Here is a 26,000-nt window from a genome sequence, read left to right on the forward strand (position 1 = left end):
AACATAATCGTATGAGCTGCACGGAAACATGTTCATGACAATTAAGCTGTGTGAGATTGTGACTATTTAAGCCCACACTATACAAACATGTGAACATCCCACAAATTCAGACAGACTTCACTGAGAACATCAAGATCCCTCTCTCACCCCAAATGAATCCCATCTAAAATCGATTCACAACCCATTGGCATTGGAGCATTTTCAGTATCACATCAACTGATATTTCTCCATCCCCTGTTAAAGCAAACAGAGAAAGTATTCATCTGGTTGCAAGGAGATGGTATGAAAGAATTTTTTTTTTTTTGGAGAGGATTGATCTGACTGCTCAAGGCTTTGCTCACATAGACTTAAGTGTAACGTGTTATTTCTCACAGCAAACACCAATATTTGTGTCAAAAGTGTGAGCAAAGATCATTCGGTTCAGTGCAAAATCCATCTAGAATATGAGGTCTCAGAGTTCACTGAGATCTGGGTGAAGGTGCACCAGGCACCATTGGTGCATTTCAAACTGTCCAGTGTCCACCTTCTATGATTGCAACATGAGACATTCACAATCACAACCATTTTAGAGTACAAAGCGGCCTGTATTTCTGCTGTCTGAATCTTGACTGGCACACTTTGCTGGTCATAAATTATCCTATTCTCTTCAAAGCATTCCCTATAGCCTACACATATTCCTCCCACTTGCATCTCAAACCATCAGAGACAGGTTGAAAAACAAGTCTGGTAAAGATTTTCACATCCTAACCTCACAGGTAAGCATGGAGCTGAGAAATTCCCCAGCAAGTTAAAAAGGTTATAGGCATAAAAAAAAATTATGCTGAAAGACACAGTACACAGACACATATATTGACATAACCAGGGGTGAATTTCTGTTCTAGACACCTCACAGAAATATTTTGCAGAATTTGCACATGCATTTCTTAGAAGTAAAATGACCAGATGCCAACAACATTAGACCTCAATGTGGCACTTTGAAAGTTCACACTTTATAATTGGTGGTCAAAGACATACTCCAGCTCAGAAGGGGACGCTCGCACATCGCTAACGCACTTCTGGGAGATTTAACTCATGAATATTAAATACGTTCGGTAACTGTACCTTCCAGGAAACACAGGCATGTGTACGTAGATTTCACATTCCGCTCCAGACCAGACACGTCGTCGGCGCTCCCGCCATTTTGGAACGGTAAGCGTTTGCAGGCGCTGTCAAACTTGCTCTCGAGTGTTGTGGCCATGGACCGGCTTTGACCGTTCCAATATGGCGGACTGCCAGGAATCTAGCCTATGTAGCATATATATATCTATGGCATAAAAGAAGTGTAAAACCACTGTAGTACGCAATTATTAATATTCATGAGTTGACTGTCGCCACAGCACAGCGCGTCTCATGGAGGACAGCGAGCTCATAATCCTACAAAAAGCACATGATGAGTTCAACAATAAGAATTTTAAACGAGCAGAGGAAATATACACACAATTCATCGAGTCCTGCACCAAATCCAGGTATTAATGACTATAGTTTAATGTGAATAAATTAGTTAGAAGGAAACTGCCAGTGTAAACATTAGCAAAGTCTACATGTAAACTGTCAAGTACAGACATAAAATACTATGATTAGTTTGTCATTGAGTTGGTTAATAAATTAAGATCATTTGTTTTCACTAAAAATCACGATTTATATATTCTAGAGACTGTAATGCTCTTGATTTGGCCATCGCCTATAATAATCGAGGGCAGGTGAAGTATCTCAGGGTGGATTTCTATGAAGCCATGGATGACTATACTTCGGCCATACAGATCAACAGCCAGTTTGAAGTGCCACTATATAACAGAGGATTGATACATTATAGATTAGGTAGGTACAAAGTTTAACCATAAGTCTGTAGATTAGTATTTTCCTCATGCATCCCACCTTGCTTGTGAAAAACTTCTGTCAATCTTTTGTGTTCCACTAAGGGGTGCTGTATGATTTCAGTGTGTTTTTCTTCCCAAGGCTTTTTCAAGGAGGCTGAGAAGGACTTTCGGAGAGTCCTGGAGCTGAATCCTGGTTTTAAAGATGCTAAAGAAAGTTTGAGTCAGACACTTCTGGACAGTGAAGAAAAGTGGAAAAGAGGCTATACTGATGCTAGACATTAAATTTGACATTTCTCATCTGAACAAAGTTGTTTGAACTGTCGAGTCAACAATATGTTATATTGTCATTGACAATCAATAGAAAGTGATTGTGCAGTCATGAGTTTAGGTAACATTCAAAAATTTTATGTTTTTCTGTATGTATAGGCCTACTGACTTTTTTGTCAATTAAAAATCCTGCTAGCAGTCCTTCAAACTTTGTCCAGTCTTGTTGGTCACTGCTCAATATGTGAGTGAATACTGTTCTCTGAATAAAATGCATGACAGTGTACATTTCAAAATACTTTGAATAGTTGTTGATTTCTCAATCCAGGGTTCCTACAGTACATGTTTTCTATTTCAAAATGCCATACTTTTCACATACTGAAATTTCCAAAATATTTTCAGACAATATTTAACATAGATGGTTCATACAGCATTATTTTCAACATTATTATATTATTATAAGTCACCTGTAAATGTTTTTGTTTTCTCTGTTTTTTCACCACTGGTTTTCTTGAAGTGATAATGTTTTTACATGATAAGAAGAAACCTAAAACGCTTTATTACCTGCATATATTCACCTCTGACACATCAGTTTGATACTGTAAATGTGGATTGACGTTGCACATTCACCAAACATCAAAGTACTGTCTGATTTAGATGATTCTTTGCTCATTTATCTGTTGCTGGTTTGATTGACACGCACATTCCTTTAGTGAAGTTCAAAAGAGACTCGCAGTTTTGTGTAATGAAAATGTGAACCTTGAAATCATTCAGTTGTGTTTGAAAATCAAACAATCACTAAAATGTTACAAAGAATAAACTGCTTGTATGATGCATTTCTTTTTTAGATATTTTTAGGGTATTCTTATAGCTATTTATGGAACTGAATAGGAGAAACAGCCTCGAAACAAATATTTTTCCATATTCTTGTTTTTTTTCATACTCATCTACCTTTTCCAAACTGCAGAACCCAATCACAAGTGGTGCAATAATTATGTGTGGGTGTATATATATATATATATATATATATATATATATATATATAAGAACAGATCAATATGTATATATATATATATATATATATATATATATATATATAATGTTTTATTGCAACGTTCATTGGCTGGGCTCAGCTCTCATTCAGTAATGGTGAGAAGGATTCCTCCCTCTAAATACTGCAGCATAATAGTTAACTCATGACACCTGTTCTTCAGATGATGATGATGATGAGCATCACCTGTGCACTATATTGGTTTCTTTAGACATTTTCTTTTAAAATGCTTCACAAGTATTGCTTTCAGTACTTGAGCTTGTCAGCTTTACATTTTGGTGGTTATAATACATCTAGTCCACCTGATAACAGAGGATTGTTTTGAGCAAAGATGCCATGGCTTCCTGGAATTTGGTGAGTTGTAATCTGCCTTAATGTATTGTTGCTGCTTAAAAATAAAATAAAAAAAAATCCAGTTCTTTAAAATGTTTTATTCTCTTTCAGTACTTTATGGCTGTTGGGGGTTGTGATTTTGGCACAAAACTTCAATGTTGTATCACCACAGAAAAATGTGATTCCAGCACAGAATTTCAACCAAAGTATGTTTTGCATGTGTGTATTGTTTAGGTGTGTTGGTCACAATTGCCACTAATGTCCACTTTCCCTCTGTTTCTCTTAAATTGCATATTTTTCAGGAACAGGATTGAAAACCGATTGTCTGGAAAGTTATATGCGTCTAACTGTAGATAAATCTCTAGCTTTTGGAAGTCTGGTTGAATTTGATGTCGTCAGTAAGTTGCCTGCACTTAGTTATATTGCTTATATTATTGGAATCTATATTCATGTTTTAACTTTGTACTTTTTTCCTTTTCAGATGGCTCCCAAATTGAACCTTTAACTCCAAGCCTGGCTTCTAAATGTGGCTTTAGTGTAGACTCTGATCCCTGGGGTAACTACAGAGTCTTTGCGTCTCTCTTCAACTGTTTTGCAGAGAATGAGGTAATTGGCTCTCTTTGGCCATAGAATTATTGCTGTATTCTGCGGTCTTTCACTCCTTTCTCCATTTCAGGATGATCACCTGTTTGATATTAACATGCGTGTCCGGGTGCGTGGTGTGAAAGCGGATCAAGACGTCTTTCAGGTGGAGAAGACCTGTACCCATGACCAATGGGCTCCCCGTGAAGTTCTTTGCGATCGGAATTATATGGAGGTAAATCCTTGTCTTAAGCTATGCCACAAAAACATCTAGCACTAGTGGACTTAAGATATCTGAATAATGTACTTTCCTCTTAGGTATCTGTTAACCGATTGCCGGGAGAAATTACAGCCATGCGTAGGCAGCCTAAGATGGCAGAAAGGCAAGCAAAGGGTGATTACCAGTGGCCTGATACAGTTTCTGAGGTATGGAGATTAGTTCTTGTTTTGTGTCGTCTTTGCACACGCAGCTTGGTCATGTGCACTCCTCACCTTCCAGGCTATTACCTCAAAATACAACATCTGGCGGATGGTGTTTTTTACGCCAAAACAAAAAGCCATGGTGTTGGAAGATGCCCTGAAGGCAGGATATGGAGTAACAACAACCAAGTCTCGATTGGTGCTACGAAGTGGTTTTGACATGCCTGAGACCTATGTAGAAAATGTGAGTACAAACACTAGCGCATGAATTTATTTGCTAAGAGCTAATGTTTGAGCTGTTGTACATGCTCTACAGGTGAATGGAGTACCAATGAAGATGATAAAGGTGACTACCTACTTCAAGAGACAATGGTCCGTAACCATGTTGGATACTGTCGCTGCATGTCCAGTTGGTACGTGTGACTAAACCTATTTGCAGAGTCCTTGTCCTGTAGAGCCACTTTCTTTCCTGAAGTGTTAAGTTACAATTAAATGCATTCAAGTTCACTTAAATTACAGTTAGTTGTGTTGGAACCAAATCTTCAAGACCAGGATGGAGGAGCCCTGATCTATTGCTTTACTTACAGGTGGCCTTTCTTTTACGGATGAAATGATCACCTGGTACTTCCCCCGAGTTAATCCACTAATGACTTCTGCTGAGGCCAGTATCCTCGGGATGTTCATGGGAATTGATGGAAGTCAAATAGACTCTGCGCAAATGGCCACTAGAGGATATATCTTGACAATAGAAGGCAATAATATTGTAATGAAAATACCAATTGGTGGACCAGATGGCTACTACAAGGTTGGTTTTCTTTAATTTGACCAAGAAGTTTTGAGCTTAAGCTAATGTTTTATCCTGTTGTAGAGTCATGCTGTAGATAACCAGTACAACATAAGATACTTCATCGAGCCAATGCTGCAGTTACTGTGGAGTGAGGGAGGCATGGATTCTACTAAATACAGAGTGCTCTTCCCCATCAAGACTCCTTTCATGCCTCGACCACCCCAATTTGTTGACTGTAAGTGATGTGGGTTCTTTGACATTCCAAGCTAGTGTAATATTTGTGCCGCAAGTAGCATTGCTATTATTATTTTATTTTTTGCTGTTGCTAGTGTAGCAGAAGTTGTTGGTTTTTATTATGATTTGTTTTTAATGGCTTGCTGCTTGACTTTCATTCCCTTGTAGTCACTGATGTAGACAAAAGGATTTTTGATGTGCTCTTGGGTCCTTTCCTTTACGATGTCGAGTTGGTAAACATCACCTTTTTTGCTGGAGTCCTTACTGTAGCAGAGGCCAATGTGAGGGGTTTCAACATACAGGAACAGCGCTTTCAAAATGGCTCCAAGGCGTTTAGACTTCAAGTCCCCTTCTCTGATTCTTTTGTTGTTAAAACTGTGAGTGTCTAATGTAATTCAGTGGGGCTATTTTGTTATGGCTGTTTCTGATCTGCATTTGTTTTATTGCAGCAAACTGATCTGCTGCTTACAGTTTATAATCTTCGACTTGTCTACGGATTTATGATCGTCCCTGAATCCATTCCATTCTCCTACATTGGAGCGGTTGACGTAACTCTTCAAGATGTCAGTAAGTAACAACTTGGGTATCTGAAGTCATCTCTCAAATACTGAAGGGATTTGTTGTTGCTAATGAGTTGTTCCCCATCCAGCTCTCCCAACTGTGGCTGGATCCTGTGATAAGGAAAAGTTCTACATAATGATTTCATATGGAAATCTGGGCAATAACTTTAACATTATGCTGGGAAAGCGTGACCTGACACCAGACCTGAGAGCAGAGTATGACGTAAAGGACAACGCTAGTCACATGAGCTTGGTGGTGCCTTTCCTAGCATTTGACATTGCGTTTGAGGTACTGTATGACTTCCCTTTGTTACCTTCTGTTGTATACTTTGTGGTCAAAATACTTGGTTTCAGTCAATCTCATGTTAATCTTGAGTACCTATAGAGTAATAGTGTGTCCTTCATATCTCCAAAAAGTCTTTAGTTTCTTCATATTTATAAAATAAAAATACAGCTTTCCGATTCTATCCGGAAGAAGCCGAGGTCCTTGATTCTGGGCGTGGGCGGAGCTATAGAGTCAAGCGGGAGTGCGTGGGAAGGTTTGCTTATCGATCGTGGTGCGGTAGGACCGCGCCAGGTTTTAATTACAACCGGTTTGCAAATCCAGCGACGACCTGGGTCTTGTTAATAAAACATTCGTCACTGAAATGACCAGAACACAAAACCGCACTTACCACACTCCTTTGCTGTCCCGGAAATACAAACTGCATCCACTGTTCCAGTAACACTGGGTTCTTTGGGAAGCTGAACAAGGTAAACTTTCCCTCACATCCCAAAACACACTTTTTTGGAGACATTCTTGACATCAACCATTCCTATTTAGCGCTGCTAATGATGATGATTTACGGTAGTAGCGCGTCTGAGCACGGTCTTTCTCTCCTCTGGTCGACGTGTGAGTGAACGCGCTTTTCTGAGAGCAATGCTCATATGAGGAGTTCCACTCTGGTCTACGTCATTAGATCTACGATAGAAAAAAACAACAGCCGAAACGTGTTGCAACCCGGAAGTATGATTTTCAGCACAGAAATTGTTATTTGTTCAAAATAACTTTTCAAACTTTGGCCATTATTAGCATGAGAATCCATCTCTTTAACACTGTAAACAACTCTGAATACATTAAACACCATTGTACCCCCCCCTTTAAGTGTCTCGCTTTACTTTGCAGCTGATGTACCCATCATCCTTGAGGGCACGGCTTGATGTGTTGCTTTGGGAGCCCGTTAACAAATGGACCCTTAGTGATTTCTCCCTGGCTTGCAATTTTCCCATGACCATGACTGGTATGTTCTTTTACATGTGTTCTACAAGTTAACTTTTTACAGACACTTTCCGTTGAATTTTGCTTGGAGATTAACAATTGTTTTGGCATGACCTTTTCCAGAGTGTTTTAGCAATGGCTCCATGTCAGCTCTTGCAGTAAAGGTAGAATCTGTACCCCAGCTTGTCCCCAGTCAGCTTACCCTGAGAGATCACTCTTGCAGACCCAAATTCAGCAACGACCGCTTTGCCTACTTCTCCTATGAAGCAAACAGTTGTGGAACCACTAGAAAGGTATGGAGTTGAAACTTTATTTGTCATAGTAATAAATGCACACCCTCTTATGCTCTGGTCTCTCCCTCAGTTTTATGATGGTGTCATGATGTATCAAAATGAAATCATCTTGGGTAACGGGCCACCAGTTTTCCAGCAGGGTAAAAATGGAGTAACCAGTCTACCTCCTGATCCAGAGTATCGGTGAGATGGACTATATAACAGTTTGTGTATATCATGCCTGCTAATTGATGTCTTTGAAATTTTAAAGTGTGCTTTTTCTCATTGTTAGAGTGACAGTGTCCTGCTTTTACACGCTAAATGATACCCAGACGATTGCGTTTTTCACAAAGCCGAGAGAAAATGAACCTTTGCCGGAGACTGGTTTTGGGCAGCTGCATGTTGTACTGAGACTTGCTTTGGGTATGCTAAAATACTTTAACTTAATTCCCATCTGCTCAAAGACCTAGATATACTCTCAGTGAAGTTTGTTTTGCATTGGCAAGCGGTTTCAAACTCTTGAAACTTTGGTTCAATTCTTTGAGTTCACTTGCAGTTTATCTGGGCCTTAAGGCTGTTATGATGGTGTATCCACTCTAAGCATATCAACTCTGTAGTAGCTAATGCTAAACTCTTTAAAAGGTGCAACTTAAACTGCACTTTAGCTCTTTATCTGAGCAGATTGTTCTGGTGTTTTGAGCTAGAGTCTGAAGTTAATGGAAGTCAAGGTCCTGAGTTGCCCACTGCCTGATTTGAGTATCTAGTCACAAGAGGTCAGGGAGGGATATTTTTGTTAAATGCCTGTAGAGTTTAAAACCTTTGGCTTAGTTGAAGCCCTGTGAAACCAGGCATTCATTACAATTATAATAATTTTTGGCTTGTTCCCTTTTTGAGTCTGATGAGAAAAGCAAAAAGTCTTGTTTTTAATAGATGCAAGATGGTCAGTTAAGACCTTCCATTCTACTTAAATTGTGGTTAATCACACATTGAAGCCATTTCTGCTTGTATTTAATACGGACCACTTTGATCAAATCGTCCAAAACCAGGATTAATATCAGGTGTAAAAGGGCGTCTTGGACAATTGAAAAATGGAAGGTGAACTTTAGATGTACTCTTAATGGATCATGTTGCTTTTTTCTTCTCCCTCTCCACCCAGATGGATCTTATAATAATTTCTATGCAGAAGAGGATTACCCAGTTGTACAGTACTTAAGAAGTCCTCTGTTCTTTGAGGTGATGCTACTAAAGTCAACTGATCCCCAGATAGAGCTAGTCTTGGAGAATTGTTGGGCTACTCTGAAAGAAGACCGCAGTTCTACTCCAAGATGGGACTTGATTGTAGATGGGTAACTTTATTTTTTTATATATCTAATTGACCCTTTGCTAAGTGTTCCATATTAAATGTTACCGATCATAACTACCAAAACAACTTTGGTAGTAGTTGTCATTATACAAATCTTATTTCTAAAGGCTATAAAAATCCTGTTTGGCAGGTTTTAAAAAATGTAAGTTATCCAAAAACTTTGGCAGAGGTCATCTCCCCATCGTTCCATCACAAGTTAACTTTTATACCATGAAGTGTTTAAAGCAATTCTGTACACTTACTGCTGCCCACTCGACATGAAAACATCTAAAATTGACAGTTCAATTCCCAGGAAATGTTGCAATGCATGCAACTGATGCAATTTAATGTATACCGTAAGATGTATGGAAGCATTTCTCAAGTGCATTAAAGGGTAACTAAACCCCTGGTCAGAGCCTGACTCCACCCACTGGCAATATTTGAAAAATGCTGGAAAAGTGGGCAGAGCCCAACGGACGAACCGAGGGCGGGGCTGAGCGGGTGATTGACAGACCCGCAGTGACGCAGTGATTGACAGCTGCTGTCAGACTCGCTAAGATGGAGAGTGACGCAAGTAGCTTTGCAACAGAGCGGTCATTTAAAGTCGAGGACTTTTCTCCCCCACCTTCCCCTGAAGTGGACGAATTGTCTGTGGACAGAGCTAAAACCATATCAATTCGAGCCGCGAGCTCAAACTGCGGTATCGCATTAACTCCCGCATCGCGATCGGCATCCGACGATGCTAGCGAAGCAGCCGCGCAAGAGAGAATGGGTCCAGTATCTGAGTGGATTATTATTACTATTGACCTACGCTAAGCATATTTTGCCGCTATGTGAAAAAAAATATCCAGCAAAACGCGCCGGCGGTGGTGGAGTCCATGCAGGAAGAGCAGCGTTTGGCACACAAGTGCATGTAAACACTGGCGCCTAATTTCCAAGTCTGGTGGAAAGTTATGCAGTCCAGTAGTGATTGCAACCGGCAACGCTACACCTATAAGTTACCAGCCTAACCACTGTACTAAACACAGACAAAACTAATGCTAAAAATCTACACTATTCTAACTGATGCAATACTATGCTACTAACTAAACTATGCTTCTAACAACACTAACAACTATGCTAAATAACTACCTAGGCTACACGAAATAATCTAAATAACTATATAAATGCTATGCTAACTAGATGCTAAAATACGCTATCCTAATCGTTTTCAATACTCGTAATTCCAATTTCCAACTCCTGACTCGCCTACAGTGGTGTTGACGGAAGCAGATGCTTTTATACCAGGGGCTGCCAAGGGGGGCGTGGCAGAGGAGCGTCACAGAGTACCCTACGTCAGAGAGTACCCCTGCTTCAGGAGATTCCGTTTAACCTGAAGAGGGCAGCACTCAGACGTTTTTACACCATATATTTGAAAATTAAAACACTTTATACTCAAATGTTAAAAAAAGTACTCGAATCAATGAACAGCATTTATGAAGCTCCATTCTTACAGATCATTAACTAAAAAAAGTTGGTTTAGTGTTTAGTTACCCTTTAATGTAGGCATTAGGCAAGTTAAGTCCAGGGACTTGGAAAAGGACTTTAAAATCTGCTTTGTTTGCATTCAATTTGTCTTTGATCTTGACAGCTGTGTGTATCTGGCTGACAATTACGAGACCATTTTCCACCCTGTGACTGCTGGTGGGGTTCCTTACCCATCTCACATGAAACACTTTGAAATCCAGATGTTTACTTTTGTGCAGAATGATGTCATGCTCCAAGATCAGGTATTTATATATCTTATCTGAGAAGCGGTTGTGCACCAGGCTGTTTTACTGAGACCACTCCTCTCCCCAGATTTATGTACACTGTGATGCTGTGCTCTGTGATGCCATTCAGAATGATGGAATCTGCAAGCGACTGTGTCCCTCTTCCATTCCTTTACAAACCGGAAAGAAAGGTATGCTTTCACTGACTTTTAATTCAGTCCAGTATGCTAAGTTGTCTATTGGTTTGGGAAGTCTGTCCGAACTAACTTATTTCTTCTCCATGTGACCAGTACGAAGAGACACTACTAATGACCAGATCCAGAAAGCCCAGCTGTCAACAGGCAAAATTCTGCTCTCTGCCTCTTAGTCCATTGATTTGCAACCTTAATAAAGTCTTTCAAAAAAACCTTTTTATCTTTGTCCTGCAGTTTAATTTCAGCCTAACTGAGGCTTTTCTTTATGAAGCTGACTGGTTAAACCAAGTGATTTCTGCCTTGCTGCAAGCATTTCATGAGCTACAGGAGAAGCTACTATGTAAGGGTCCAATAAGCCTAAACATGAGTTTTGTGGTTCCTTAAATTGTGCAAAATACAAAAGGGAATCTTTTTTTGAATTCAGGCAGTTGCACGGTTACATAGACAGGGTCAAATTTGAGAACTCCTGTAAACTCAAACTTTTATTCCTGATGATACTGAGGAATTTGGGCCATGTTCAAACTGCCAGCAAAAATCTGATTTTTTTTTTTGCATATACAGATGTTTTATAGAAGTCTGGACATCAAACTAAATATGGAACTAGTTTAAATGCAAAAGATCTGAAGCAGAAAGTCAATTAACTCGACACAATGATAACATCAAAATTTGGAAAGTGAGATGCATCTCATTTTTCATACATTTTAAAACTGTCAAAAACATGGGTATGCCTACGTCGTTACTAAAGCAACCCATGCAGATAGGTTGGTTATGTCTAGGCAAACAAATCTTATTTGATCACTTGCAATATTGTGGAGAGTCTGCCTGAAAAGATCTGGTTTGAAAAAAAGATTTTTGTAGTATCTAAACAGCCTTAGTGTCAACATGTCAAAAAGTTATTTTTGCTGCAGTGTTTTACCAAAGCACCACTTTTTCTTTTTTTTTAACCTACAATTTTTTTTTTTTTGTGTAGCCTACTTCCTGTTATGCTTCTTGCAAAAGGGAATCACTGAAAATAAGGTTAAAACTGGGACTTTGAAGAGGTTTTTAATGTTTGTTTAAAAGGCAAAGCACCTTATTTTGTATGTGTGTTGGGAGTGGAGACCTTCACACTTCTACACTTATCTTTGCTGAAGTGTGGTCCGGGTGCCAGACTTATGACACTGACACTTCTACTTCCTATTCCGCCTAAAATACCTTTCACTTCTTGGTGGTGCATATATATCTTTGTTTATTGTATAAAATGATCTTGCTTACCATTTCAAATCAGTTTTGAAACATGTTCTGATATTACAAATACCAGAAATGGGAGCAAAAGTTGTGATGGTGCCTTATTGGCCATTCAATTTCAAATGCTCAACAAATGCAATTCCTTCTCAAATCTGTCATGTGTTTGTTGATCGTCTCATGTATCTTTATTGCAAAGTCTTAAATGTAACAATGCAGATTAGAAGAGAAAAGCTTGACTGTGGGGTGAAGGGACATAATGAAGGAATAAAAGCTTAGGAAGCAGAGTGAAAACAAAAGGAAGTCATTAGTCAGAGCTGAATAAAACACTTCAGCGCATGAGCCTTCCTTTCAGACACACCTCTGATAACATCTGTCTGTAAGCACTGCTTGCTCGTGTATTGATATCTATTATCTATTTTCTGCTTCCCCCTTTAAAAGTGATTTTGGGCAGCCACTGGTTATAAAAATGTATTCAATATTGAGAAAGATATATTAGAGAGATGAAACATGATACCAAACTGGTGTCCGTATAGGAAGTGAGCATGTTGTGTGATTTTGTTGGAAGATTCATAATGTAAATATGTTCCTTACGCTACATTTTACACTCTAAAAAATGCTGGGTTGTTTCAACCCAATTTTGGGTAAAATATGGACAAACCCAGCCGTTGGGTTACATTTTTCAATTACATTTTTAACCCAACATTTGGGTTTGTCCATATTTTACCCAAAATTGGGTTGAAACAACCCAGCATTTTTTAGAGCGTAGAGTGTAAACAAGTGTTAGACTTTGGGAGGGTTAGTAAATATTGTACGAGCCTCACAGAACAGCAAATTTTCAGGATGGATCCTTCATGAAATTTCAGTCGTATACTTTTGTGCTGCTTTTTCTTTCTTTTTTTGCCATTTTATGTTCACTCTAAAAAATGCTGGGTAGTTTCAACCCAATTTTGGGTCAAATATGGACAAACCCAAACGTTGGGTTAAAAAATTTAATTTAAAAATGTAACCCAACGGCTGGGTTTGTCCATATTTGACCCAAAATTGGGTTGAAACAACCCAGCATTTTTTAGAGTATCAACCTGCTACATTTTTATACTGTTGTGCATTGGTTATGGTTCTAATATAGTATAATATAAATTGAATGCAACATATTGTACTTTAATCCACTTGCGTTTTGAATCATTCACACATTAATATCCAAAGATTTCAGAGGTTTTGATGAAAATTTTATGAGTATGGTTGCACTTGCGTTGTCTCAGGGATTGTTTAAATGTGACATAAGAACTACATTTATCTCATGGAGGCGAAATAAACAGCAATACTTATTTGTAGGTTTGCATTTATTACATTGTCTGAAAAAAAATTTAGACATGCTTTGATTAAATTAATACAAAATGGGTTATCTTTGAAGGATATAGGCCTGGTTTCACAGACAGGGTTTAGATTAAGCCAGGATTAGGCCTTAGTTCAATAAGGACATTAAATAATAATAATGAATGATAATTAATTACATTTATTATTTAGTGCTTTTCTTTGGAGGGAAAACTTCCTAACCACCACCAATGAGGCTTCTTTTACCAATGCACCATTTAAGCAGCTTATAAACGTGCCTTAGAAAAAAAAACATACTGGTGTGAATCTTGAGACAAAACAATGCCACTGACATATTTTAAGATATATCAGTGCTAGTTGCTTTTATTAAAACAGCTCAAACATGCATTTTAGTCCAAGACTTGCCTGTGAAACCATGGGGATCATTTATTAAACAGAAAACTTTTTCAAATGATGTATATAGTTTGATTAGTCGATTCAGGGCTTTTTTTACATTAAAAAAAAAAAGTTAGAGAGAGGATAAACTCTAGACAAATGTCTAGACAAATGATGCCAACAAATTTGTGACATTAAGGGCAAAATGTCCCTCGCTAATCCCTCTGTCTATGGAGGTATTTTGGAGGTGAGAAAGCTTTGTCTATCAAAGATGGCAGCCGATGTGTTAATGGTTGATCATTAGCTGCTGCTGTTGCCCGCATCAAAAGACACAGCCTTATGTTTGATGTTTCCAGATGGTGATATTTATGAATAGGTGAGTTAATCATTGTGGCCCTGGATCTGATCAAAGTTAAAAAAAATTCATCTAGTGGAGGCATTTAAAACAAGACTAAAGAGGATTAAAGGAGTGCATACATTAACATTATTGCAAAAGTACAGCAAATGTGTTTTCTTAAGTTTAGTTTATTGTCATTTCACAAGTATTCAGCGGAGCGACTGTTTGGACCTGTGTCGTCTGTTTTAAGAAAACCTGTCTGAATCATTGTCAGATTATGAACAGTCTTTACATGAACTCTACAGGTTCTTCTCAGGTGAGGGTTAAAATCCAGGCCAAATTTGTCCATATGACACATGCTTTTTCCATGGCATTCAAAACAATCAATGCTATATATATATATATATATATATATATATATATATATATATATATATATATATATATATATATATATATATATATATATCCACAATACTTTGTTTCTTTGACTATGAACATTTTTATCATAGGGGTTGCACATATCTGTTTGTTAAAAGACAGCCACTTTAAACCTTTTAAAAGTTTATTTTCATTCTCTTGCCATTTATTTTTGTGCTTTTTTTCAATATTTAGCTTTGTTTTAGCTTTTACCCTTGTCACATACCCCAGCCTTTTAATCTTAAAATATGAATTAAATTATAAACAAATATAAAACTCTGCTAATAAGAAATATATCACAAAGTAATATTAAAAAGTATTTCAAAAAGTATTTTGTGAAAATATTACTGATTTTTTTTTTTTTTGGATACATTAGGCTACATAAAAAAAAAAAAACAGACAGAATCCTCCTATTATGCATATCTACAAAGAGTATTTTCTAAAATATATACAGGGCCCAATAGAAGACCCATATAAATTCTGATGCATTTCTACGAGATGTTGTATAAAAAGGTGATCAGTCTGCAGGAAGTGCAAGGCTGCAAACTGATCTAAGGAGCTGATCATGGAAACATCTCAACCCAACAATACACGTACATGTTTTTTCAAGTCATGTGTATTCGGGTTGAGATCCCATTAAACCCACACACGAACCTTTTACAGATGCAAATGACCCACGAATGTCAAAAATTCACACCTGCGTCCTGCCGCCTCTCAGCTTCACTTTGATCAACTCTGAGGGAAGGCTGGCTGACTGGATATATAATGCAGTTCGAAGGAAAGTCAAATTATTGCATGCTGAACCTGAGAAGGTCTAGGTCACAATGGCAGTCGTGCATGGAAACCTTGGGAATGGACACTTAAAACAATTCCAGCTGTTTCCAACCGCAGATTTGGAAAGGAGGACAAACATGCACACAACAGGTGGGTGTTTACGCAGGAATCTTTCTTGAAATGCATTTGAGTGCGACTAAGTAATCAATACGCTTAACTAATACAATTTTCACTCGTGTTTCTCCTCAGATTACGCAGCTCAAGACAGGATGCAGTTCCTCAATGGCGCCTCCAGGGCGGACAGCGCGAGCTTGTTTACGCACCGCAGAAAACGCACCAACTTCACTCAACAGCAGATTGACGTCCTGGAGAAAGTTTACTTGGACACCAAATACCCTGATATTTATTTAAGAGAGAAACTTGAGGCACTGACCGGTTTGCCAGAGTCGAGAATCCAGGTGAGATTTCTGTTTGCAATGTTCCTCAGGAAAATACCTGCTTTTAACATTAGACGGGACGCCGGGGTTAGTTGTCACACGTTTGGTTTAACGTCTACAAAAGCTTTAACATTTTATTGGCCAGGGAATAAGTTTTAGTTTATTCAATACACTTTGAACTCAGAGGGGTCAAGAAGAGGTGAAGTTTTTTGACACAGAATGTCAATGTAATATTTAAACCAAATTCTCAGATCTATCTAAAGTTTGAAAAAATAATACCATACATGAATGTAATATGCTATGTATGTAAGTTTATCTGTCTTCAATATTTAATCAAAATTTAAACATATTTGCATAGAAAAGTGTTTTGCTTTACTATCTAACAGCTTGCCCCAACATGTCGTTAAGTTTTAGAAAAAGTGTGACAACAAGCCCCGGTTTTTTCTACAGTTGTGTGAATGCATGCCAGTGTGGTTTTCTGTTCACTGAATATATTATAGATAATTGATTGGCATCAGGTTCCTAAACTGTGTTCATTTTCCATTCAGGTGTGGTTCCAGAACCGAAGGGCAAAGTCACGGCGCCAGGTGGGAATTCCTGTTCCCAACAAGACCAGTGGAAGTATACTGACCCCCAACAATCTCCTCATGAACCAGTTTACGACACATCAGAACCTCATCAGCCTAGAGATCCAAAGAACACCAAAGTTTGCCACGATGGACAACTTCAGTCAACAGATGATCAACTCTTCAGAAGAGAAGATCTGCACCCTGAAAGGTGACATATACGACCCAACCACGATTCCATGCATGTTCAGCAGAACCGAGGAGAACCAAATCAAAACAGATCACCTGAGCGTTGTGGTGCCACGCAATTACACACAGCAGTATCCGAAGGGACATGGACAGTTCACGGCCGCAAGCCATGCTAAATCTACAATGAAGCAATTTTTGGTGGAATACGACAACTTCCCACCGAACAAAACCATTGGGCCAGAGATGAAGGTGGTTATTCCACCTCTCCCAACACAGAATAACTTCATGATGTCCTCATCATCCCCCAAACACATCGCCTGTTCTGTCCAAAACATACCAGTCAAGGTCCAGCCAGGAAGTTTTGGAACTTTTTCTCCGATCAGAGCAAGCGAAGCTGTCGAGTTCTCAGATTCTGACTCAGATTGGGAAAGAGAAGCCATTTTTAACGGGTTCATTTAGCTTTTTTTAACTTTTTACACTCACAGACTTTATCTGAAGCTTTGAAGAACATGTATGGTTTGAAAATCAGATATTTATTGTATATTTCAGATATTATTGTATATTATGTATGTATGTGATTATCACACAATATGGGGGTAAAAGGGAGACATTCTACACTCATAATAAAAATCTCTATAAACCACCAAAATACAGACTCTGAGCCTTTATGAAGATAATAGAAATCAATTTATTTACAAATGTTTTGTGTCATGCATACACTTACAGGTTAAAAAAAAACCCACACAAAACTACCGCATTGAAAAACACACCAGTGGGGCATTTGGGTGATTATTTGTTCTTCTAAGGACAAGACAAACTGTTTCATTCCACACAGCAGTCTATTATAGGCCTTGTATAAACAGAATGGTTTCTTTGCAAAAATACCTAAATCTGGCAAGTCAAAAATGTCCACATTACCCTATATATGATCGATTTATTGATATATTTTGAGTGAACTGTACAGTTATCTACAATGTACATATTTAAAACATACAGAACGGTTTAAAACAGACAGAACAGTACCTCTTCTCTCAGGACACTCAAAGTTAAGCACTTTGAGAAAGAAACAGAGGAAATAAAATAATGCGAAACAGTATCAAACAAACTGCACCAGCAAGTAGTGTTGCTCGGCATAGGAGTAGTACACACCCTAGTAGTAGACCAGCAATAATAATAAAAATAAGGGGAAACTTAAATATCAAATTGAGTGCGAGTAACATCTTAAATTGTGTCAAACATTTACATCTACAAAAAAACTTCACACTCCATTTTTTTTTTTACTAGCTAGTCGAACATCATCCAAGACACTGGTGCCTTCGGGCATGGAATTTGAACACTACTTTTGCAGGTACAGTTAATGAACAAACATTCTGACCTTCCATAACGTCAAACAGAACGAACACAAAAGAACAAAGTGGTGATCTGAGGAGGTGAGTTGCTATCCGCAATTGCGATCGGATTTCCGGGAGGCGTGCAAGTTTATTTCAGTCACGTTCTGTTGGTGTTGTTGGCAGAGAAAGCATGGAGGTTGCCCAGCTGGCTCAGACCGCTTTGTATGTGTGCTACATGGATCTCCACATTATCCTGAAAACAACTGTAGAACACAGATTATTGTAGATGACAATCTTTTAAAAGCAAAGCACATGAATGTTTTGAGTTCTGGGAAATGGGAAAAACAACAACATTTATGTCAAATAAAAACTTAAACGAATGCAGTAAAAACAAAGTAAAATAAGTATTACCTGAGGTTGGAGTCATCTATTGAACTCTTTATGTCATTAAGAGAGTCTGTGAGTGATTTGAATTCAAATGAGTTTAAGTCTCCCCCTTCGGCCAAGCACTGCATTAAATAATGAGAAAAATATGATCAGGATCCAATGTACATGTAGTATGTAAAAGTGCTTGATAGAGCAGGACAAAAACTTGGTTAAGCTCGTATTAATTAAGCTGGATCAAGGCAATCCTGAATCCCAAATTCTTGGTCTGCGCTCTATGTAAATGCCTTTTAGTGATAAGGATGATAAATCTTTTTTTCTTCAGAAAATGTACAAATGTTCTATGTTGTTGTAAACGACATGCAACAGTGAACACTATAGTCTGGTACCCTGATCTGCAGGAGGAGTGCCGTGAGACGAGAGACGAGCTGAGTGAGGCCGGGGCTCTGGACACGCTGTTCTCCATCAGGCAACGCGTTACTCAAACGCACAACGTCCTGTGACTCTTCTTCACAGCGCCGTCGCAGCTCACTGGGCTGATCTGCAGGCTGCATGCCCTGATCTGGGGCCAGCTGAGCAGAGAAGATTATAGAAGAGTGAACGCAATTTGAATGCATGTTTTAAGTCAAAAATATTACAATGAAAACCAGAACTGAACATCTGGAGAGGAAGTGTAGTGAGAGGGGGAAAAACACGTACCTCAAAGCAAAACTGCTGTACTTCATGGAGGACTTTGTTGAGGTCTTTGTTGAGTTGTTCCAGGTCCAGCACTGTTGTGGCATATCTCTTCTGCAAGTCCAACCCAATCGGCATGGAATAGGACTTCTGCAGTGGCAGAATGGAAAAAGTGACTTGCCGTACAACCATTACAAAAGAACAAATCCATATTAGCTCTTGTCATTTACTGACAGCACTTTAAAACCTTACTAGTTTCTCAGCTTCCGTGTTCATCTCCTTCAAATGCTTTATATGTTCCTTTTTAATCATGAGGATTTTGGACAGCCGTGTCTAGCAGGAAAATAAAACAAAATGACAAAATTCTGTGTAAAACGAAAGTCAAGTAAATTAGACAACATTAGTGACTGCAATTCTCACCACTTGCACAAGAAACTTGACAGGAAATCCACCCAATGTCTCTCCATCAGTTCCTGTCAGTTTACTTTTCCAGGGGGACTGACTGAATAGAGGGTCATTATCCTGGGAAGAGAGCAAAGAGAATTATGATTTTTTTATTTTATGTATAAAATGCATTTTCTACAATGCTTTTCTACAGGCCCAATTCAAAATGCTTTTCTACAGGCCCAACAATCTGAATTTTTTTATTATGAAATAGAATTGACTTTAAAGATTGTGTGTTTGGTTTCTAAATGACTCCTTGACACCTTGAGGTCAGAACAAACTGCACATTGTTGCATTTAATTATTGGCATTTAGTAGGGCTGCTCGATTATGGCAAAAATCATAATCACAATTATTTTTGGTCAAAATTTAAATGATGATTATTTAACATGATTATTGGTGGACGATATGATCAAAGTCTTATTTCACGATATAAGTAATTGTAACAATTAGCCAAATATCACAATTATCGACACTTATTATCAACAAAAACTAATACATGGTTAACTAACTTAAAAAAAAAAGGTTCTCAACAAAATTATAAAAATAAATAGATACAACAGAACGAATATACAAATTAAATGAATAGTGTTTTTGGTTTTTCAGGAAGATGTACTAACAGTGGGATTCAGATAAGCAATAGTAGGGTGACCAGACGTGACGTAAATCAGCCAAATCATGCTTTGCCTTTGTCCCGTTTTTTATCTTTCCTAAAATTTCTTCATTGCTGAGCGAAAGAGCAAGTAGCAGTCTTCTGTCATGCAAGAACAGCCTGATCTAAGGTTAACCAATCACGTCATAGTATATTTTGGAGAACAAAATTACTATCCAATCACAATTCAATTTGAATATCGATTAACTAGTAATTAGTGAAGGCGGATCCAGCATCAGTGTTTCAGTGATGGTGAGTGTGGAAGAGATCTAGTCGGATGCGAAGATGTAAAAAAAGAAAGAAAAGCATTTACATTTAATGAGAAAATGTATTCTGCTCGCACCAAATCTGAGGCTATATATATAATGTTTTTGTCATAGATACTTTTATGTGTGGGGTGGGGAGGAGGGTGTAATAGCATACAACAACAAAAAATTATAATCAAATGTAAAATAACCTTATTAAAGCTACTTAAGCTATTCAGTCAAGAGCAGTGAGTGATTTTCCTTTGTCATTTGTTGTTTGTTTATCATTAATGACAGACTGCTGAAGGTATATATAAGGCTGCTGTCACTTTAAGAGCTAATGCACAGATACCGTTACACAGGTGTTTTCTTTCACAACACTGCGCGTTTATTTAAGACATAACCCACTGTGTTAACTTAAATACTCTCCAAAAAGGCATTTTGACATTTTTTGTGTGCATGCACTTAGCCACAATTTGCTTATCCGCATTCGGCTCAGACTCAGAGCGCACACACAGAAAGCCGACATGGAAACAGGGTCTCTTTTGCAGCTTAATGCGGTTTAAACAGTTTAATATCAAAAATGTCCCACAGCTTAGCAACAGTAGACAGAATTTTACAGCAGTCATTTATTCGGCTAATTTGGATTTTAGGGAGAAACGAAAGCTCACCGCTGTAAAGGAAAGGAAGATCTGCTAGACGGAAAGTGGCACACTAATCGTTTTACCTTGATTATGTTTTTATAATCGTTGGAATCGAAAATCAATTAAGATTAATCGCACAGCTCTAGCATTTAACAATGTTTTATCCCGGCAGCCATGCAACCCTAGCAGAACAGACCTGCAAAACATTTTTTGGGTAATGATGACACACCAGTTAACCACCACTAATTCAAGGAACACATCTTTGAAAGTTTCATTTTACCATTAAGATGGACTGGGTTGAGCCTGGATAGGATCCCCGGGGTGGGGTCAGAAAGTTTTGGAAACGAGGTGGCCGCTGTTTCTGAGCAAAAGCAGATATGGGCATCGTCTCATGAGGTTCATTACTCTGGGGAGAAAGCATTGGAGAGTGTTAGCCATTAAAATCAAATGACAAGGTTTTTAATGAAGAGACTGGATGACAGAAAAATTATAATAGCCATTTATGACTAAACAGTTTTTTTCTTACAAGCACTTCATAGTCAGGAACAGTGTGTGTGCCGAGCCCATTTCTGTCAAAAGTCACGCGATATGTTGCTGCACTGGTGTCCACTGCATCAATCTGACCAGTAAACAGGCCATCATGGACACCCCTAAGACGAGCTAGTGTTTAAAGAAAAGAGAAAAAGGAAGGGAAAAAAGTTATATCTTCATTCAAACCATTTCATTTTGTACATTTTTTCTTTTGCTCTAGAAGACTATAGACTAATTTGCCTATACAATAAGCAAAGAAATGATGGTTCTAGAGTGCAAAACTTAGAAAACTAGATCATCACCTGATCAAGTTCACTCTTTCTAAACTCACATTCTTAAGAAAAAGTCTATTTTGAAATGTTCTTTTCACATCTGCTGATAGCGTCAGATAATGTCAGATATCAAACGTGTATAATCAGATCCTCACCTGTAACTTTAGTGCCGATGACCAAGGGCAAAGGAATCTCATCTGGCAAGTCTTTGCATAAAGACATATCTGTGATCTTCCTCTGCTGCAGGAGACGCATCTTCTGCCTCTTCTGTTTCAGAGCCATTCGCTCTTCAGCGAAGAATGCTGAGGAACATCTGAAAAACATAATATATTAACACACAACTCCAAGCATTTGAATGCAAGATATCTGCATACTAATGCAGCTTCAATGTGCAAATCTAGATGTATAGATATTCTAACTGTAAATCATGAGTAATGTATTGGGTATTTAATATAATAAAAATGGGTATTTATTGTGATTACTGTATAAGGTTAAAAAAATGAGGAGTCTGTTAACCTTCGAGGTTTGCCCATAAGTCTTCTGATTGTTCCCCATTCAACTCTTGTCAATTTTCTGGTCTTTAGATTGGGAAAAGACTCCTTCAAACACAGGCAGAAGTCATTGTCTCCTTCAAATAAAGGCCTGAAGAACATGAAAAAGATGACATTTGGAAAGACAATCACTTAAAATATTAGTGGTAAATCAATATTCCAATTTAATGCTGATACAGACCTAATAAAGTTTAATGTTAGCAAATCTCATCTATGTAATATTGTTTACTTTAGAGTTTAAATAATATTTATCTAGAATTTGCTTAAAATAAAAAGGAGACCATTAAAGCAAATGTATTTAGCCTATTACTATTATTAATATATATTTATACATGTCTTATTCATGGAAGAGAGACACTATTCTCACTGTCCAATAATCGAAATGATTACAAATTTAAGAATGTGAATATTAAAGTTAGGGTAGGCAATTTCAGGTGGGCTAGCAATATCAAGCTAGCTTTGAAAGCATTAGATCCCACCCTTCGTTCAGAGCATCTCCAAATCCAAGCCTCCTTCAAAACACATGAACGCACAGGTCGCTCACAGCCAGAGCACATTCAGCAAAGCGTCATAAGAGAAGCTGTCAAATTACCTCATGTCTCAAAGCACATAGCATTACAATAATAATGAATGTAAACAACTTATAGAGCTCTTATTTGTACCACCTGACTGCAGCAGATTTATTTCGGCATTGATAGTGTTGACATAGAAACGCATAAATCCGAGTCTGAGGAGACAACTCAGAGTGGAACATCACGGACCGAATGCAATGATTGGACCAACATTAGTAGGTCCTGAGACATCCACAGATGATATATGTACATTATTTAATATTTAGACCACTTCTATTATTGATTGCTATCAGGATGTGATAAGAATGTTTCAACCAGAATTCCCAAAAATTGCCTACTCTAAACTTTAACAGCACAAGAACCGCGCACAGTGACTGGAAAAATAAAGTCTGCAAAACATACCTGTCAATATTTGAATAGAACCATTCATAGATGCACCATTTGTGCGCTTTGGGGAGTTTTAGCAAGTTTCTTAGTCTCAGACCAATTTTCTGTGAAACCCTTTTGTCTGGTGTTGTGACATTTGTAAGTTTCTGCAAAGGCAAACATTCAAAATGAAAATGCAATTTCACCAAACTTCATGTCAAAAGATCCATCTATCCTTCTTATTAAAAACACATCCTGGACGTCTCTCACCTGAGGCACAGCGGTGACCCTCTGGCTCCTCCTGGGAGATCTGGAGGCGAGAGGCCGCTCCTCATCCTCACACGACAGTCGACTCCTCTTTGAGCTCCTGGTTGGCTGAAGGACAAAGCAGACATGAGACATTGGGGAGCAATACATGCTAAAATGCTACCATTGCAAGCAATCCTGAAAATACAGAAAAGAGTATGAAGCATTAATGACAACTTACCGTTTCCACAGAAACATAACTGCTCCGTCCCCTAGTGGTCTGAGATTTTGGTAAATTGTTCTTCTCATTTAGAGTATTAGACAAACTTCCTTCTATAGAAGAACAAAACAAAAGTGCCAACAATTACTCAGCTGTGGAAGGGATGTAAAGAAAAAAAAGCATTTTGTGACAATGCGCATTGCAATGTATTTGTGTCAGAAACAAAATATTGACGTACCTCTTAAACTTACAAGAGCTTTAGCTGAAGAGCCTGAAGGTAAAAGAGCACAGAGAGTTTAATATAATATATTTCTACACATAAAGTTTTCAAAAGCAACAACCTTGCAACACACTCAGGATAAAGTCCTAGATCATATTTCAATTAAGTTATTTATTTATCTTGCACCTCAAAGCTATTTCAACAACTCAAAGTTTTTCAACAATATAGTTGGAAAAATAGAATACCAACTTCTTAATAAAAATGCTATCATGCATCAATAATGCTCCAGACATTTTTAACACTCTCTTTCTATACAGTGCTTGCATATTGAACTAGAGCAGTGATAAGTGACACAGCTTGTGGTTTTCTGGTTGGATCACCATCGTTGATAAAAATAAATTTATAATTATTTTAAATCACCAAACATGATGATCCAACCAGAAACCACAAATAATCTATTCGTAACAATAAGCTGCTTATAGAACTAACTAAATAACAATGTGTAATTTTATATCCCTGCTTTAGCTCAATATACAATCACTTCATATTGCAAATATTACCAGTAATAATGATCAATTAATGGCAATAACAACACTTGAAGAGCAAAGCTGAGGAATTACATCATGATCCACCCTAATGCAATACAACAAAGAATGTATAAATGATGGTGGAACAAAACAATCCACTGAGAACTATTTAGATGAACCAGATAAAATCCAAAAAACAGTACTGCATGATACAAAAAGCGTATTTTAACATAGGAAGAGTTCTGTGAACATATGGAACGTGTTTGTTCATCATATGGAGGGTGTTTTAATACACAAACAGACTGACACTGACAAGAACAACAAAACCCAGCAGCTGTCATCGAGTTACGACCCTATAAATGTCTGTAAAGTTCAACCCTGTCCGTATTGTAACCAACACACTACTACTACCAGCCGTACGGTTTGGTCTGATTATAAATAAATGATTATAACAGGATTTTAAGGCAAAAATCTCTTCAGGTATGATATTTATTTATAGTAGTAGCCTCTGAAAGCTAACTGTTAGCTCGTTAGCCTCAGCGCTAATAACTTTGCGTCTATTTTAACACCACTCATAACATTGAAAAACACTTTAAATGTATGGCGAGTAAACTGAAGTATAAAGCGCTTTTAAAGTGGACACATGCTCGGCAGGAGAGTTATGAAGGTTTAGCGAGGAGTTTGTTATTTTACTCACTCTCGTCTAACAGCTGCTCGAGCTCCGCCATCTTGAATTAGCCGCGCCGGTTTTTCAAAGGCCGAGTGCCGCGATGCATTGTGGGACAGAGAGGGCAGTTCAAACAAACACTCGACTGTATGCGCTCACAAAACGATCCAAATATTTTTCATTTTAGCTGCATGGTATAGAAAAATTAGAATCTTAAGATGCATTAGGAATTTTGATGCCGTTTCTTTTCATATAATCCTTATAAAACATGTTTTAAAAGGTTCATCTTCTGTATCCAGTTTAGCCAGCGGTTGTCAGCCTTGTCAACCAGGGGATTGGGGCACATTAGGGGGCCTCAAGATGACACAAATGATTTAAATTACATTTTGATATTAAAAGAAAAAGTAAAATGAATTACTTCCTAATAACTTACAATAACTTTCTTAAATAATCTTCTTTAGTTCTTGAAACTCATGGAATCAAAAAATATTTATTAAAACATATTTACACTCAGTTCCTGTCAAAAGTAGTTTGAAAACAAGCAACTTCTTCAAAATGACAGCAGAACATTGTATAGCTTATATAAGGGCCCTTTAAATATTGTGCCTTCTAGAAAAAAGGCTCTGCCATAGTTTATTTGCGGTATTTGTTTGTTGCAAGATCATAGTAATCACGGGTAAAACCATGAATGCATGAGGTTGAATCAGTTCTAAACTTTAAGTAACTTTGGAGAAACATTGTACCATGGTGCTTTTTTTTGCTATCTGGGACTAAAGTTATAAAAAATGACCATAGTTCTTGCAGTGTAACCAGTTTAACTGAGGGACTTTCAAAAGGACCAAAGCTGTAATAATTTTTTTTTACAGTAGATTACAGTAATAGATTTAATGCAA

General features: G+C 37.8%; 4 protein-coding genes across 6 annotated transcripts; 3 read left to right on the forward strand and 1 right to left on the reverse strand.

The window, feature by feature from the left end:
• The first annotated feature begins 1,095 nt into the window (after positions 1-1,095).
• On the forward strand, positions 1,096-3,085 carry ttc32 (tetratricopeptide repeat domain 32). Its single transcript, XM_079583744.1, has 4 exons — positions 1,096-1,188; positions 1,382-1,505; positions 1,691-1,857; positions 1,996-3,085. Exons 2-4 carry the CDS (start codon positions 1,390-1,392, stop codon positions 2,136-2,138), a joined length of 426 nt encoding a protein of 141 aa, XP_079439870.1. The 5' UTR covers positions 1,096-1,188; positions 1,382-1,389; the 3' UTR covers positions 2,139-3,085.
• Positions 3,086-3,378: 293 nt separating this feature from the next.
• Positions 3,379-11,177, forward strand: zpax1 (zona pellucida protein AX 1). Of its 2 annotated transcripts, XM_079584480.1 has the most exons (21): positions 3,379-3,525; positions 3,616-3,710; positions 3,807-3,902; positions 3,986-4,110; positions 4,181-4,321; positions 4,405-4,512; positions 4,586-4,750; positions 4,823-4,919; positions 5,094-5,311; positions 5,375-5,528; positions 5,696-5,904; positions 5,977-6,094; positions 6,177-6,376; positions 7,253-7,367; positions 7,469-7,638; positions 7,709-7,821; positions 7,910-8,040; positions 8,774-8,963; positions 10,590-10,728; positions 10,799-10,901; positions 11,001-11,177. In XM_079584480.1, the coding sequence occupies exons 1-21, from the start codon at positions 3,503-3,505 to the stop codon at positions 11,075-11,077; spliced, it is 2,787 nt and encodes a 928-aa protein (XP_079440606.1). In that variant the 5' UTR covers positions 3,379-3,502; the 3' UTR covers positions 11,078-11,177. The 2 variants fall into 2 exon arrangements, with proteins under 2 accessions (XP_079440606.1, XP_079440605.1); XM_079584479.1 differs by having other exon boundaries at positions 3,421-3,525; positions 10,799-11,087.
• Positions 11,178-14,062: 2,885 nt separating this feature from the next.
• Positions 14,063-17,206, forward strand: mixl1 (Mix paired-like homeobox). Of its 2 annotated transcripts, XM_079639008.1 has the most exons (4): positions 14,063-14,214; positions 15,259-15,519; positions 15,619-15,827; positions 16,355-17,206. In XM_079639008.1, the coding sequence occupies exons 2-4, from the start codon at positions 15,420-15,422 to the stop codon at positions 17,018-17,020; spliced, it is 975 nt and encodes a 324-aa protein (XP_079495134.1). In that variant the 5' UTR covers positions 14,063-14,214; positions 15,259-15,419; the 3' UTR covers positions 17,021-17,206. The 2 variants fall into 2 exon arrangements, with proteins under 2 accessions (XP_079495134.1, XP_079495135.1); XM_079639009.1 differs by lacking the exon at positions 14,063-14,214 and having other exon boundaries at positions 15,131-15,519.
• Positions 17,207-17,230: 24 nt separating this feature from the next.
• On the reverse strand, positions 17,231-25,276 carry lin9 (lin-9 DREAM MuvB core complex component). Its single transcript, XM_079639010.1, has 15 exons — positions 25,138-25,276; positions 23,932-23,964; positions 23,715-23,806; positions 23,498-23,602; positions 23,264-23,394; positions 22,255-22,380; positions 21,894-22,051; positions 21,462-21,595; positions 21,216-21,341; positions 19,372-19,473; positions 19,204-19,284; positions 18,976-19,101; positions 18,666-18,848; positions 18,304-18,401; positions 17,231-18,155 (listed from the first exon to the last, which is right to left on the reverse strand). The coding sequence occupies exons 1-15, from the start codon at positions 25,166-25,168 to the stop codon at positions 18,050-18,052; spliced, it is 1,632 nt and encodes a 543-aa protein (XP_079495136.1). The 5' UTR covers positions 25,169-25,276; the 3' UTR covers positions 17,231-18,049.
• Positions 25,277-26,000: the final 724 nt, after the last annotated feature.

The sequence above is a fragment of the Phoxinus phoxinus genome, assembly GCF_949152265.1.
Source record: "Phoxinus phoxinus genome assembly, chromosome: 16".
NCBI classification, from domain to species: domain Eukaryota; kingdom Metazoa; phylum Chordata; class Actinopteri; order Cypriniformes; family Leuciscidae; genus Phoxinus; species Phoxinus phoxinus.